The sequence below is a fragment of the Lynx rufus genome, unplaced genomic scaffold (genome assembly GCF_022079265.1).
Source record: "Lynx rufus isolate CCGP_SWC_20201006 ecotype Redwood Valley unplaced genomic scaffold, mLynRuf1.p SCAF_5, whole genome shotgun sequence".
Classification (NCBI taxonomy): domain Eukaryota; kingdom Metazoa; phylum Chordata; class Mammalia; order Carnivora; family Felidae; genus Lynx; species Lynx rufus.
In genome coordinates, this window is record NW_025814867.1 from 74646701 (window position 1) to 74662800 (window position 16100).

A 16100-nucleotide genomic window follows, 5' to 3' on the forward strand; every position below is an offset into this window, starting at 1 on the left:
CAAATAAAGACATTACTTTTTAGGAATTCTATCTACTACAAAGGTTGTGTACTGTTTATCTTAATTTCCTTATTTATGACAAATTAAAAAAGATCAACCGCAGAAAAGCCCAAAGCCACTTAACACTATACATTGAGTTGTTAAATAAATGAATTGGTCAGCAGGAAATGCCAATTACCCAACAGGCAGTAAAGAAAATAAGATGGCAAGAATGCTCTGGTAAAACCATTTCTGTATCTGTATTATAAATTAAAAACAAAACAAAACAAAAACCAACCAGCACTATCTGCCTCCAGAAATCAGATACAAATCAAGCAAATATTCAACCAAAATGGTGACAAATACTAAGGATAAACCTGGACAAGGGGATTAGTACTATTAAGAATTATCAAGATTGTATTAACTACAAAATATAAACCCCTTTCCCCTCAGAAATAAAAGGTAAAGGTATCATGATACGTAACTTCATCACATTTCTATAAAATAAAAATAGAAATTATTGCTATTATGACTGTAAAAATGGAGGCAAGTAAAGAGTTTAGAAATATACTTGTTTATAATCAATTAAATGATGAGCCATAATTTGAACCCTAGTTATCACATTAAGTAGAAATCACAATTCAGGTATTGTGTCCTCAGTTATTAAGATATATGTTAAATAGTTCACATTTTAAAAACATTTTATCATTACATAATCAAATTTGATAAAATTTTATCAAAACATCTATGTATTCAATATAAATCATATTGTTAAAAGTTTTATAAAGTAACATTTAAAGAAAACTGCTGAGGTGCCAAATGATTATTTTCTATTAAATATACAACTTAACATTTAGAACTACATAAATTAATTCTTGCTAAAAGTTGATTCAGGTTTACAAAGGCATACTTTGGGAACTATAATAAATTTCCCCAGCACCACTTTCCTTTTTCATTCCAAAATTCTTTCATTAGGTTGAACTTTCTTCTGTCATTCATAGATAAAAGTTACAGAAGGTTTACAATACGAAGTCTTAATAGTAACAGGTTTTAAAAAATCTAAGCAAAGTGCACATTAAACTAGCTACAACTACTCAATTTCTTGATTATCATCAAATAAAAAATAGATGAACACTTCATCACTTAAATCTTTCTGAGGAAAAAAAAAATAGTATAACCTTGCTTAAATAAGAATTCCCCAGTAGGATATTATATAAAAGATATCCCATGTTATTTTATTAAGTTCTTTCTCTCATTAAAACTTTTTAAAAGTCTAATGAACACACACTTATAATGCCATATTACACAACTACAGTACTGTTAATTAAATAAAGCAGCCCAGTATAGTTGTAAACATTTTTAAAATGTAGCAAAAACGTAGTAAACAAGACTTGGCATGTCTTTTCTTCCCAAAACTTGCCATTACAATGCTCTTTCCATGAATAATTATTCTTCCTGGAAAAGTCTTAAGGTATATTTTAGTCTTTAAAAATATTACACTGAAATAATATGTGAAAAGATTTAGTCATGGCAATTTCACTGAAGCTTTTATTGCCTCTGTTGGTAATATGACAGGGATTGTAAGAAGCACATTTGAACTTACAGAGATATGCAGATGATAGTCACTAAAGATAATCTCGATCTCAAGTATTTTTTAGATGTGGGCACTTCTAATTTTATACACTTTACTATTTAAAAAGCAGTACATTTTAAAATGTGTACCTGTTTTGACATTTGGCAAAAAGGAAACTGTACCTGTGGTTCAATTTAAAACAAAGAATCCGCCTGGGGAGTTTACCAAAATGAAGACTGAAACACTAATGAATTAAAGCATTTCAAGGTGTGTGTGTGTGTGTGTGTGTGTGTGTGTGTGTGTGTGTGTGTGTGTGTGAACATGTCTCTTTCAATCTCTCACTCTTGTCAATCTCTCTCACAAACGCACACACATGCACACACATACATGGCCATATGCATAAGCATTGTTTTAGTATAAAATATTCCCTGTAACCAGGCATTTATCCTCAAAATAATCACACCACATTAAACCAGTCTTCTCTTTTCAGCCCTAGTAATAGTATTGTTTAATTCTAAGATGCCATCATAGAGTGAACAACCTTAACTTTTATGCTACATAATTATATTCAAAGCTTTATGTATTTTTTGTTTATAATTACACAGTAATTATAAATGTTTAGTACCAAAATGATGACAAACACTATTTTGTTGAAAAAGGTCTTGCATTTAAAAGGAAAAGTCTGTAAACCCAAGGCACTAAGCCATGAACCAATATCAGACTTTGAAGAAAACAATTTTCTATTGGAAAAAAAAAAAAAAAGCTAATGGGATCTCATTTTAAAACACAGCATACTCAAATTAATCAATCTGAAAACAATACCATAACTCAAAATCTTCCAGACAAAAACAAAATAGTACATATATATAGATCTTTTTAAATTTTTCATAATTGAAGTTCGTCTTTATATTTACAAACATGAAGTCAGGAAATACTGAAAGCAGCAGGATTCTTCTTTTTTTCTTTTTTTTTTTTTTTTAATAACCAATTCCAGTAAACTGAATAGAAATTTTCAAAATATTCTTTTGGTAGAATTATATTCTTGAGTTAAAGTTATGATTGGAATATTAATATAATATCTATGGGGAAAGCTTTCTAGTCAGTTTCAGAACTGTGTAAATAAAAAGTAGTAGTAAGATGTCATTGTTTCTTAAAATCATTTCCACATGTACATAAAATGTACTGCTGTTCTGAAGTACATTCCTTTGATAATTTCAACACTGGACCTTATAGAGTTGCCTGGATATACCAAGCAAAATCTTTTCCTGCTAGAGACCAAAGTCATCCAACATATGAAGTTTTCCATTTCTTTACTTGCCTTACAGAAATGTTTAAGAAAACAATAAACCCTTCACATGTCAGGAAGTGAACACAGAAATGAGCATCTTCAGCATGAAAGCAGTTCATGGGTCTTGTAATGAAAAAAATACACACAAGAGAGAATTCTGTTTTGACGTGAAAACTGAGCTTATTTGAATAAAACAAAAAAAGGTGAAGAAACTAATTTATGAAAATAAAAGCCAGATTGGTATTTTGCATCAAGTACATGCTTGCTTGAAAATTTTTGCTCCTGAAGTATTTGGCAACCACAGTGATCAGCAGTTAAAGGAATTTCAACAAAATAAGAAGTCATCAAAAATGGACTATTTGTCTGAAAGCAGTACCTATAAGGATTGAACTTCATGGCTCATCACAACCATTTTCAAAATTTAATTCCTACTATCTTCTTATAAATTAAGAGAATTTCATTTGTGTTCCATAGTGCGCTGACAAAAAAACCAAAAAACAAAACAAAAAATAAAACCCTCATGCCTAAATTTAGAATATTGTATTGTGTAGCACTCTAAAACATTCAAAACAAATTAAATAGTTTAACTTATTCGACAGGCATATAAGCATTTCAAAATCATAATGAAATCCAATTATGTAGTGCATAATGTAGACAGGAGTAGAATCTAACATTATGCAGACATTTTCTAAATAAAAGCTCCCTGTTAAGACAACTATATATAAACATGGGTAAGGTAAGTGCAGACTAGTTCTGTGGAACCTTTTGAAATCGAGGGTCTGAAACACAATAAATTTTTCAGGTAGGCACACCAAGTTATCCTAAAAATTTTTCACATTGGTTATTTTGACATCAGTTACTCTACTCACATCAACAATACATGTGATTTGCCCGGGAAAAAAAAAATCCCCCCAAACCAAAACACCATTCCAGATCCGGTACACTTAAATATATCACTCTCATTGGAAGTGCTATCAGCATAGTCTTTGCAACTAGCCCAAAGCATATATTTAAGAAGTTTTTATAAATTGTTTGTGATGTTCATATGTTAATTCTTATGCCAAACTGTTTTCTGATGAAGACAGCATTGTGCTTTATGCAAGAATGGAAACCTCAAAATAATCACCATAAAGCTCCTAAGACTTATGGGAGAATAAACTAGGATGGTCCACAGATATAAGATGAAATCCACAATGTTGGAATTATAAATGTTTAGAGCGGCCCAGACTAGAAGACAAGCCCAAACCACCATTAGAAGAATGAAATACGATATGGTCCAAGATGTATCCTTAAAGTTTCGACACAACCCTCAGTCTGAATTGTGAGGATTGATCTTCAGTTCAGTCCAGCCAGCAGAAATTGACTGTGCAATTTTCCGTTGTATTTATTGTACAGACTATGTACATTCTAGAAGGTTCCTTTAGTGCTACACTGTTGTACTTTTTGTCCCAGCAATTTGAGGGCGTGCAAATTCCACAAAGTCATCAATAAGAACAGGCCAAGCTCCTGGAAAAAGAAAAAAAAGTATGGGAAAGGGAAAGAAAGAAAATCAGAAATAGGGCTAACATTTTAAGAGAATCCTTTACTTTTAAAATGCCTTCCCTATAACAGTTAAAGCGTGTCATTACAAATATTCCCACTGAGAAGACTCCCAAAATTCTAGCTTTTTAGAGTTCCTACCTAACATACTTCTTGTATTCTCTCTGCTCTATTATTCCAACGCTTGATCAGCCCCTGAATAATAAATGATAACTCTCCTAGTAATCAATGAATAATATGGTTTTCTGAAGGCCCCCAAACTGGCAGCCTAAGAAATGGCCATGCTATAATGGCATGCTGCCAGCACTGAGAGCACAGTTAGGTAGGAAGAAAAAAGTTTCCAGGCATTTTGTGACAAACTTACAAGGGAAATTAACAGCAAGTCTCAAACTCTATCCTATTTCAGGACAATAAATTGCTAAGAGATTTTAAATTGCAGATATGCATGCCTCTACACATCCACATGCCAACCTCCAAATCAGAAAGTTCTCCAGTTTTGTGTAAGGCCTAACAGAAAGCACAATTATCACCAGATTAGACATTTCTCACTTATTAGTAAAGACTAGACATCATAATGAAAACAAAGAGAAAAAATAATATTATCTCTGGTTAGATTACATAGTTCCAGGACACTTTTAAGGAGGCCAAGGTCACTGGAGATTTCTCAAAGACTACCTCTATTCAACAGTCTCAAAAACACATCCTGCTAATTCTCAAGGGAGGCTACGTAAGTATATGTGAAGAAATCAGATCACTGCCACCTCTCAAAAGACAAAAGCACATCACTTGTAGTAGATGGTTAACACCATCTTTTATACACATGACAAAATATCAGAAAAGCATTCAATTGATAGGATTCAAATATCACATTTACTGAATGTCAATAGTACTATGGTAGACAGCTGAAGTGCATTGCAAATTAGACAAAGTCACTAAACTTGAGTTTACAATCAAATTCAAAGACAAGACAGATAATAAAAAACACAAAAATAGAAAGGACAGTAAGAAGAGTAATGAGTAAACTGAAAATCTAAAACATGCATGAAAACTACTCTGCCTTTCTGGAAGACAGGAGTACTGAGTTGGTATTTAAAGAAATAGAAGAGAGATTGGTAAAGAGGACAAAGGCATTTTATATGTTCATAAGAGCACAAAAAATCAGAAGACAGAAATCCCAACTCTAAGAAAAACAGATGTAGACAAGAAGGTCAAGAGTGTGTGATAAAAGAAATAAAAAAAAAAAAATTAAGGAAAAACTTTCATTACCTTCTTCATCATAATTAGACATGTCATCTGCAATCATTGTACTGAAGTCTAAAAGAAGATTCCAAGTATCTTTTGGTATTGATCGTTTATGATGTTCCTATTTTTTAAAAAAATAAGCAAATAACATCCAAATCACCAAAAAGTTTCAAAACATCAGTCTAAACAATGCTAAATTCAAGAATGCAGAACTACCTGTGTAATCAAGCTATGATAATCAAATTTCTCATTCTGTGTCTACTACATGCTCTGAGTTAGTCATGCTTTAAAAAACATTTTAATTTAGGGGAGCCTAGGTGGCTCAGTCAGTTAAGCATCCAACTTCGGCTCAGGACACGATCTCACGGTCGTGAGTTTGAGCCCCATGTCAGGCTCTGTGTTGACAGCTCAGAGCCTGGAACCTACTTTGGATTCTGTGTCTCCCTCTCTCTGCCCCACCCCCGCTCATACTCTCTCTCTCTCTCTCTCTCTCAAAAATAAATAAATATTAAAAACAAATAAATAATATTAATTACCTTCAAAGTAAAAATGCAGAGAAAAGATGAGCTGCAGAAAACATGAACTTACCAACAAAAATTTATTCCATAAGTCTAAGAATTTAAATCTTCCATTAAGCACTAAATTCCAGTAGGCAATGGCCATTTCTAGATCTGTAATATTAAAAATAAATTATGTATTTCAAATTCCATGAATATTTATCCCTGCAAAAAAAAAACAGGTAAGACCAAAGATAGCCAAATAAATAAATAAATAAATAAATAAATAAAATGAATGAATGAATGAATGAATGAATGAATAGCTTTTTTCCTAAATACTTAGGTTTTCAAATTTTCATACAGAGATAAGATTAAGGTTTGTATCCTGTCTCCCTCACCAATGAACAACCCTTCAGGGCAAAAAGAATGCCACTTACCTCACGGGGGTGGGGGTGGGGTTCTGAAGTTTAATGTAGATAATGTAGAGAAGCATACTTGACTAGATTGTAAGTATTAAAATGTTAATGTACACCGATGTTTCTCAACCTCAGCACTTTTGACATTTGGGACCAAATAATTTTTTGATGTGGGGGACTGTCCTATATGACATTAGCAGCATCCCTGGCCTCTACCCAAAGCTCCACCCTACTCCCAGTGGTGACAACCAAAACTGTCTCCAGACATTGCCAAAGCTACCCTGGGGTGCAAAACTGCTCCCAGTTGAGAACCACTGATGTACATCTTCAGGCTGTAATGCAAAGGACTGCTATCTACAATGACTGATCCTGGATTTCAGAGACCATTAAGAATATTGATTTAAAAATTAACCAACTAAGATTTGCTTTTTTAAAAGTTTGATGAAGATGATATAAATGGCTATTTAACTGCATGTGGAACAGAGTGAAACCATACTGCCACATGAAAGTACCATACCTGTCATGACAGAAAGACCTATGATCACTTTCAAGGAATTACACCAATTAAGATAAAGTATCAAGCTTTTTATGAATAAATTTACATCTCTGGGTCAGAAAAAATCATATCCCAAGTAAAAGTCCTTTTAGATAATGATCTCTAAAACACTCCTGATAATCGGAAGAACCATGAGACTAGTGAAGACTCCAAAGAGGTTCACATTTTACCTCAAAAAACAATATAAAGACCATAAAGCAAAAAATTCCCCTTCTTCACTGGACCTTCACTTCTTCAAGGATAGGGACAAAATATCCCCAAACTAGTAGACTGAAACACACAGTAGGCATTCAGAAACCGCTGAAAGAATGAACTTCCTACAGTTCCATGTGCAAATGTACTACTTACCTTCGAATCCATCATTATGTCTTCCTTCAAACTCAGTGGAAAAGGTGGCACTTTTTTCTCCTATCCAAGGATAAGCCCCTAACACCACTGTTCTCAATACATCCTGCCTCTTCAAGTAATCCTGTCTACTGATTAGTTTTACTCTCTCCCTACATCTTCAACTTTGCTTTGTCTTCTGCCTTTTCCTGCTTCACAAAGAAACAGCTCAGGTTGTAGCTCCTCCCTTTAAAAAGAATTTTCTTGGGGTCTCTCATCCCCTTAACTAGCTACCCTCTTTCTCCCTCTCTTCACAGAAAATCTTGAAACAGTACATAGAGTCTTCTACTCTTATACATAATGTGCTTCTGAATGCATGTCTAAAAGTCAAATTCAGATCCCCAGGTTTTAAGAAAACTAGAAACATGCCACCAATTCCTAACCATAATACCTTTTTAATCTCTGCAGACTTCAAAGCTCTATAGACAATATTCTTTCCAGGGTCTTTAATTTTGTTCTTTTCTCTACCAACTAAACATGTAATTGTCTGCTTCAGGTGCAGTAAAATGGCTATTAGCATGCTTAATGCTTTCCTTCTTCACTTCAAATGCACTAAATTTATGAGAACTAAGCTTATTACTAGTACTAGCATTTTTTTCCTTTTCAACAAATTTTCACAAAATAAGGATAAGAAACAACAGACATAATCAAATAACTACAAACCATGAGACACCCTATAAATGCCCATTTGTCAGGTGATACACTAAGGAAAGAATCTGACAAGGGTAGAAGTGTATGTGTATCATGTATGAAGGTTTAGGTTAACTTTTTGTAATCTACATTCATTGCCCATTTCCCAACCTCCCATACACTTTTTAATTCCATAAACTAGATTGAAAGTAATCTCTACCAAATAAACACTTTTATTCCTTGATTTGGCTGTCTGCCATATTAGACAAAATTGAATATGCCTCCTAGATGGAAAGGTCACTTCTTCCAGCTTTAATGATAGCACTCTATTATTTCCCTCTGTCCTGTCTTTCTCATTCTCTTTTACTGGGTCCCCTTCTTCCATTCATCCACTTGATGTTGGTGTTCTGTGATACCGTGTGTCAGCAAGAACCACTTATAATCCCTGTAGATTTTTCAAACCCTTGCCTTTTTTCACATTAGACACTTAATTGTCTTTAACAACTCCTAAATCTTGAAACTTGTATCTCTATATTTTAGATCCATATATCTAATTGCCTATGGACAACTTCAACTGGGTATCCATAAACAGCTCAAATTCAACAGAGCTCAAACTGAACTCATTATCTTCCTCTACAGACCTGCTTATTTCTTCTCTCAATGTCATCACCCTACAGTGTTTCTCAACGAAACACAATTTCGCATTGTCAAGAACTGCCCTATACACTGAAGAATATTTAGCACCCATCTAATGCCAGAAGAAACCCTCAGTCATTATGACAACCAAAAAACACCCCTACACAGTTCCAAATGTCCCCTTAAAGGTGTTCGGAATTGATAAACTCCTTTCTTCCTCATCACACACTTCCAGTCAGAGTTCTTTCATTTTGGCTTCTAAGTACCTTTTAAATCTCTCTCTTCCCCATCCCTACTGGCAGGGCCAACGTGAGGGTCCTCTTCGTGTCTAGCTAAATCACCACACAGCTTCATAACCAATCATTCTTGTTCTGCCTCCACTCTTTTTAAAGAACCACAGTATTTTCATATGGACCTTTAGACATACAAATTTGTGGTGTAACTTCCATGTTAAAATTCTTCAATGTTTAAAACAATGAGATACCACTACACACCTTCTGAAATGGCCAAAATCCAAAACACTGACAGCACCAAGTGCTCGCGAGGATGTGAAGCAACAGGAACTCTCATTCATTGCTGGTGGGAATGCAAAATAGCACAGCTATTTTGGAAGACAGTTTGGCAGTTTCTTACAAAACTAAACATACTCTTACCATATGACTCAGCAATAGCCACTCCTTGGTATTTACCCAAATGAACTCAAAACTTATGTCCACACAAAAACCTGCACATGGAAGTTTACAGCAGCTTTATTTGTAATTGCCAAAACTTGAAGCAATCAAGATGTCCTTGAGTAGACAGACAGATTATATAAACTCTGGTGCACCCAGGCAAAGGAATATTATTCAATGCTAAAACAAAATAAGCCATGAAGCCATGAAAAGACATGGAGGAAAACAAATGCATATTAATATCGCTAAGTGAAAGAAGCTAGTCTGAAAAGACTATACACTACATGATTCCAACCGTAGGACATACCGGAAAAGGGAAACTATGGAGACACTAAAAAGATCAGTGGTTGCCAGGGGTTAAGAGGGAGGAAAGGATGAACAGGCAAAGCAGAGGACTTTTTGGGCAGTGAAACTTCTCTGCATGATGCTATAATCATGGATACAGGTCATCCTATGTTTGTCCAAACCCACAGAATGTAGAACATCAAGGGTGAACCCTGATGTAAACTTGAACTTTGGGTGATAATGGTGTGTCAAAATAGGTACCACTGTAACAAATGTACCACTTTGGTGAGGGATGTTGATAATGGGAGAAGCTATATAATGTGTGGGGGCAGAGGGTATATAGAAAAATCTCTGTACCTTCTACTGAATTTTGCTGTAAACCTAAAGCAGCTAAAAAAAATAAAGTCTATTAAAATTTTTTTAAACTCTGCGATTATTTTTCTATTGCCTTTAGATAAAATCTACAACTTCCAGTTAAATGAATTTACTTGCAGTTCCTCAAAGGTGCTATGTCGCTCACCTCTGAACAACTGAAGCTGCCCATCTCTCCACAACAGACGTGGCTTCTTTTTCTTTTGGCCTTGGAAACATACACTCATTCTTCAAGACTCAAAAATTAATCATTTTTGTGAAGACTTTTTACAAACTCACCCAGACAGACTTAAAATGCTCCTGACTTCATGCTCACAGACTAACAAGTCGATAAAAATATTTTCCAATGAAAAGGGAATACCGGAAAAGATTTAGTAAGTTTGGGGCACCTGGGTGGCTCAGTTAGGCATCCAACTCTCGATTTCAGCTCAGGTGGTTATCTCACAGTTCGTGAGTTCAAGTCCCACATCAGGCTCTGAGCTGACAGTACGGAGCCAGTTTAGGACTCTCTCTCTCTGCCCCTCCCCCACTTGCTCTCTCTCAAAAAAAAGAAAAAAAAGAAAAAGATTGTACAGGGATAAAATGTCAGTTGCCACAAGTATAGGAAAAACTGCCCTTTAGATAGAATTGCCTGAGTGACAAAGAGAACAGCCTAGCTAAAGAGAAGTGGTTTAAAATAGGAGTTTACAGTTGAGCCTCTTAAATCCCAACTCTACCACTAGCTAAGGCAACTTGGGTAACTGAGTTCACCGCTCTACAATTCAGTTTAAAATAAAGGGTACGGGCGCCTGGGTGGCTCAGTCAGTTAAGCGTCTGACTTCAGCTCAAGTCATGATCTCGCAGTTTGTGAGTTCGAGCCCCGCGTCGGGCTCTGTGCTGACAGCTCAGAGCCTGGAGCCTGCTTTGGATTCTGTGTCTCCCTCTCCCTCTGCCCGCCTCTGACTCTTTCAATAATAAATAAACGTCAAAAAAAGAAAATTTTCTTTTATAAAAAGGGTAATAGGGGGCCCGTGGGAGGCTCAGTTGGTTAAGCGCTTGATTTCAGCTCAGATCATGATCTCACAGTTTGTGAGTTTGAGCCCCATGTCAGGCTCTGTGCTCACAGCTTGGAGCCTGGAATCTGCTTCAGATTCTGTCTCTCTGTCTCTCTGCCCCTCCCCTGCTCTCTCACTTTCTCACTCTCTCAAAAACAAACATTAACAAAATTGTTTTTAAATAAAGGTAATAGTACCTACTCTCACAGGGCTGCTGTAAGGATTACACGAGTTAATACGAGTTAATTAAATGAGAACAGTGCCTGGGAAATAAATATATGAGTCCTTACTATCACTATTATTTATTTTTAATAATTTTTAAAAGTAGTCTTATAGATTCTGAAGCAGTATAGGAAAAGAGCAAAGTGAGCAATTAGGTAATAAGCAACAATAGTTAGAAGGAAAAGACAGAGAAAAAGAGACAAGCAAATAACAGCATTGCCTAAAACTGAGATATTGCAGAATGAATTCTTAACACCTTTAAAGTAAAATTAAAATTACAAACAGAGGTAATCCCAGTGTCAAGCAAAATCCACAAGGGCAACGTGGAATTTCATAAAAGGTGATGAACTGAGTCTGAATGAACATGGAAATGAACTGAGACTGGATCCAAACATTGTCTGTAAAGGAAACAAAATGTTGCCAACTCATGAGAGGATGGAATGGTGATTAACAATCCTATTCACAATGTCTTTGTTTACTTAGAAATATCTTCAGGTAGCACAACATAATATAAAAGAATATAGAATATGGAGTCAGAAGATCAGAGACTGAGTCCCAGTTCTACCAACTCTAAAGTTAAGTGACCTTAACTTAATAAGTCAGCCTCTCTGACCATGAATTTCTCCATCTTTACAATGAAAAGGATAATAGGTTTTCAGTTAGCTCAAACGGCTTTTACAAGAACTAAATGGGATTATATAGATGAAAATGTGCTTTAAAAATACTCTATAAAAGTATTTCTAAATAATAAAGTAAATGTCTAGCAAATAATCTTAAAATGTTTTAAATCAACTGCACAGGTATAAGATTCTAGCTGAACCACAGTTCACAAGAAAATAACCTCTGAACTTTAGTCTAATAAAAGTTCAGGAGTGTCCTAAACATGACATGGTTGCTAAAGAACAAATGTAATTTCTGACTAAACAGAATGGACAGTCTCACAAAAAAGAACAGAGTCCTGGTGCTCTCTATTACAAACAACCTCCTTCAAGAGTATTATGTTCAGCTTTAAGTAAGAGTCTATTTTGAGAGAAACTGACAAATTGGAAATGTGCCTGAGAGGGGATAGTAACAAGAATAACAAAGCTCTTCTCAAATGAAGAACAGTTAAAGTAATTGGAATGTTGACCCGGAAGAAAAAGAAGGGGTAAGTGACAGCAATCTTTCGATGGTCAGACTTCCTCGTACTGCAGGGGAGGACAAATAAGCGCAGTGGAAGAAAGATGTTCACTTCATAAGGAAGAACTGTGTGGTAAGAAGTAGGAGTATTCTGTGACAAGAATGGACCACTTCCTAAAACAATGTGTGTCCAAAGTAGAAACTAAATGAGCATCAGCTATGGATGCAACTTTGGATAGGTTTGAAAGGTATTTTATAAATTTTCTAATTTAAGATTCAGAAGACTACCAGAAATGGCAGGTGACTGAAGCAGACGGTGACAGAGGAAGCACCCTATCCTGGTGTCAAAGGAAATCAGGTGTCAAGGAAAATGAGGAAATATGGAAAACACCAGCTCTCATTATAACTAGCACAGCTATTTATAAATAAACCACAGTGCTGTCACTGTCACTCTGCCAATTTGTTTTGGGCCTCACCTCCTCTCCTATGATCTTCTAATTCTTCCCTGCCAAGTACTGTAATTTAAGAGTCCTGTGAGCCCTTAGAAAGGCTGTCAAGAAAACGGTTTTCTTTTTAATTAAGTTCTTCAACTAAGCAAGTCATTACATTTCCTGACACACAACACCAATGCAAAACAAAGGGAGAAATTACGATTTGTCTATTACATTTTTTTCTCTTTTACATTAAGAATTTTTTAGTTATGGGCTTACAGAAAAAATTGAGCAGAAAGTACAGACAGTTCCCGTATACCTCCACACCCCCCGTTTTCCACTATTTTTAACATCTTGCTTTAGTGTGGTATATTTCTTACAACTGATGAGCCAATGTGGATATACAAGTATTAACTAAAGTCCATATTTTACATGGACTCACTCTGTGTTATATATTCTATTTTTTCTTTAAATTCTAAATGTGGGATTAAATACACATAACAAAATTTACCATCTCAACCATTTCTAAGCATATGGTTCAGGAGTGTTGGGTGCATTCACATTGTTGTGCAACCAATTAATGGAACTCCTTTTTCTGCAGAATGAAACTCCATACCCATTAAACAATTAATACAATTTTCTTAAGCTCAATACTTTTTGGGTAATAAAATAAATTTTTAAATCTAATTCTGTACAGTCTTTTTTGCAATTTTCCCTAGAATCCAAAATTCCAATTTACTATCATGTTAATATATCCAATATGTAGTAAAATTTTTTTTGCTTTATTTTTACCACATACAATAAAAACTAAGATTCAGTATCAAAACTATATATTCACTCCAAAATATCATTATTGCCGTGCTCCAATAAGGGTTGGGGACATAACTAACGAAATAGATTCAGCCCATTTAAGTCAACATTTTATATTTGTAACATTTTGTTTAATCTTATCAAAATATTATGCTACCTTTCTAAACACAACAAAAATAATTATTTTAGTGTATACATGTAAATTCAAAACCTGTAATCAGTTTTTATTTGTGGGAAGGAAGGAAGGAGGAAACTAGAAAAAAACAGCCCAGTTAACTGATGGTCACAGATAATAAAGAAACTAACCCTACATATTAACCATCCAGCTTATTTTGCCTACAAAATTAGGTAGTTTCCTACAAGAAGAAAATTCAACCTAAACTGAAGAATCAGTTGGAAATGAGGCTCATTATCTGTCATTTTGCTTTACAGATATTTTGTAAATCTTCAATCAATTCAATCATGTTCAGTCACTCTTCAGGCCAATTCTCCAACACTAATGTTGCACATTTATCCCTTCTTCGCTAGCTTTCAACCACTTCCTCGGTATAGTCCCTATTCACATAGTCCTTTTCTCAATGCTTTTTCCCTCTAACTTAAAATATAAAGAAGGATTAGTACAAGAGGCCCCTATTAGCCTCTCCAACTACTGTATCTTCAAAATCAAAAGGAAACTCACTTCCATCCCTGGGTAAGTAATTTAACCTTCCTGCGCCTGTTTCCTCATCTGTAAAATAAGGATAAAAAAATGGCCTGCACTCCATGAGTATGTATCTGGCAGGCACATGCCAGGCGATGAATTACTGAATGAAAGAATAACTCTTAAAACTGCTAAACATGAAATGAAGAAGCGTGTGTACTTAGCACACTGCCAGGCACACTGCAAGTGCACATTCAATGGAAGATACTGCCATCGTCAAAATCTTCAGTGCATCCTCATTGTCCACAAATTCCAATTTAAACATTTCTGTCCTGTTTATAAAAGAAGCCTCTGGTTATCGAGCCTTACATCTCACCAACTTAATCTCCAAATAAGCATTCCCACTAACATCACATCAGTGTTTTCTCTCTTCTACAAAGAGGCCAAGCTTATTTCTCAAGTTTGAGACATTCATTCTTAACCATCCTCTCAAACACCTTTTATCTTCCCTTGCCTACAAATACCATATCCTTTAGTTTAACATCTCATCTTGCCCAGGAAGCACTTCCCAACCATTCCTCCTTTTACTCATTTCTCCTTTTACCTAACACACTCTCACACACGTTTATTCTTGTGTCTTACCTATCATTAAATCTTTCTAGATAAACTGTAAATTACACTGTAGCTTTTACTTCCATACCCCCTAGCCATCCCCAAAGCAAGTGTATGGATATTACATACAGCATAAATTGATTGACCTAAACTGTTAACAGTGGAAGATTATGGATAAGATTTCTGGATAAGATTACAAATGATAATCATCACTTTTATTCTTTCTTATAGCTTCTAAATAAGTCCTAACCAAAAAGAATAGATTTCTCTGGCACTCTATGACTCAGAAATCTTACAATGCCATTTCTACAGATCCACGCTGAAATAACTTATGATCCTATGATCCTATAAGATCTTCTAGATAATATATAAAATATATATAAGTAGATAAATGTACAAATGTATATCAGAATTTTAACAATTATTTTCTATATTGCAGTTCTTAAAAAAAAAAAATCAGTAGTTCAGATATGGTATCCAGGGTAACTTATTATTGAATGTCCATGGTATTTTCTGATTAACTAGAAGTTCATTGTTTCTGTTTTCCAATAATTGGTATTTTCACAATGACTTTATGCTCAAAACACAAAACTTTCTACTACAAATCAAAAGTGACACCATCAATGTATTTGAATATATTTGAGACACCAATATAATTTTTAAAAATTCTTACCTAATCCTTTTTGTCCTGGATTCTTTGCAAAATTAAAGGTAAACTGGTAAAAATCCTTAAATCGTCCTGGTTCTTTCAATTCTTGTTCCATCTTGGGTATCTGGGCCTTTAGTTTTTCTATGCTGTCACATCTACATTGTAAAATTAAGAGTACAAAAGATTAGCTTTTTCACTATAAATTAAGGACTAAATTTACTCCTATGACAGCTTATATTTCACAGAACTTTTGAAAAAAATCAGTTAGTTGAAGTTTCATCCTTTTACATGACATAAACAAGAATGGGGTTAGCTAGAGGAAGAAAAGGTCTGGAGTGATTCAATATCAGAATTACTATTTTTAAAAGAAATGAGCTATTACTTCCAATTATGTAATTCACTGGACTATCAACACACCCAAACTGTAGGAGTCAGCTGCAGTGAACAAATGAGAACGTACGGTAATCACCGTAACAATCATTAGATTAAACTGTAGCGGATACTCTTTACATGGT

General features: G+C 34.7%; 1 protein-coding gene across 4 annotated transcripts in view; it reads right to left on the minus strand.

The window, feature by feature from the left end:
• Positions 1–215: 215 nt before the first annotated feature.
• DCUN1D1 (defective in cullin neddylation 1 domain containing 1) overlaps positions 216–16100 on the minus strand; it is a 30986-nt gene continuing 15101 nt past the window's right edge. For all 4 annotated transcript variants that reach the window (XM_047098916.1, XM_047098919.1, XM_047098917.1 and 1 more), the window contains exons 4-7: positions 15610–15740; positions 6210–6292; positions 5646–5742; positions 216–4346 (exon numbers count right to left, since the gene is read on the minus strand). In XM_047098916.1, coding sequence (XP_046954872.1) covers positions 4267–4346; positions 5646–5742; positions 6210–6292; positions 15610–15740 — 391 coding nt within the window. In that variant the 3' untranslated portion in view covers positions 216–4266. The remainder of the gene's footprint in view (positions 4347–5645; positions 5743–6209; positions 6293–15609; positions 15741–16100) is intronic.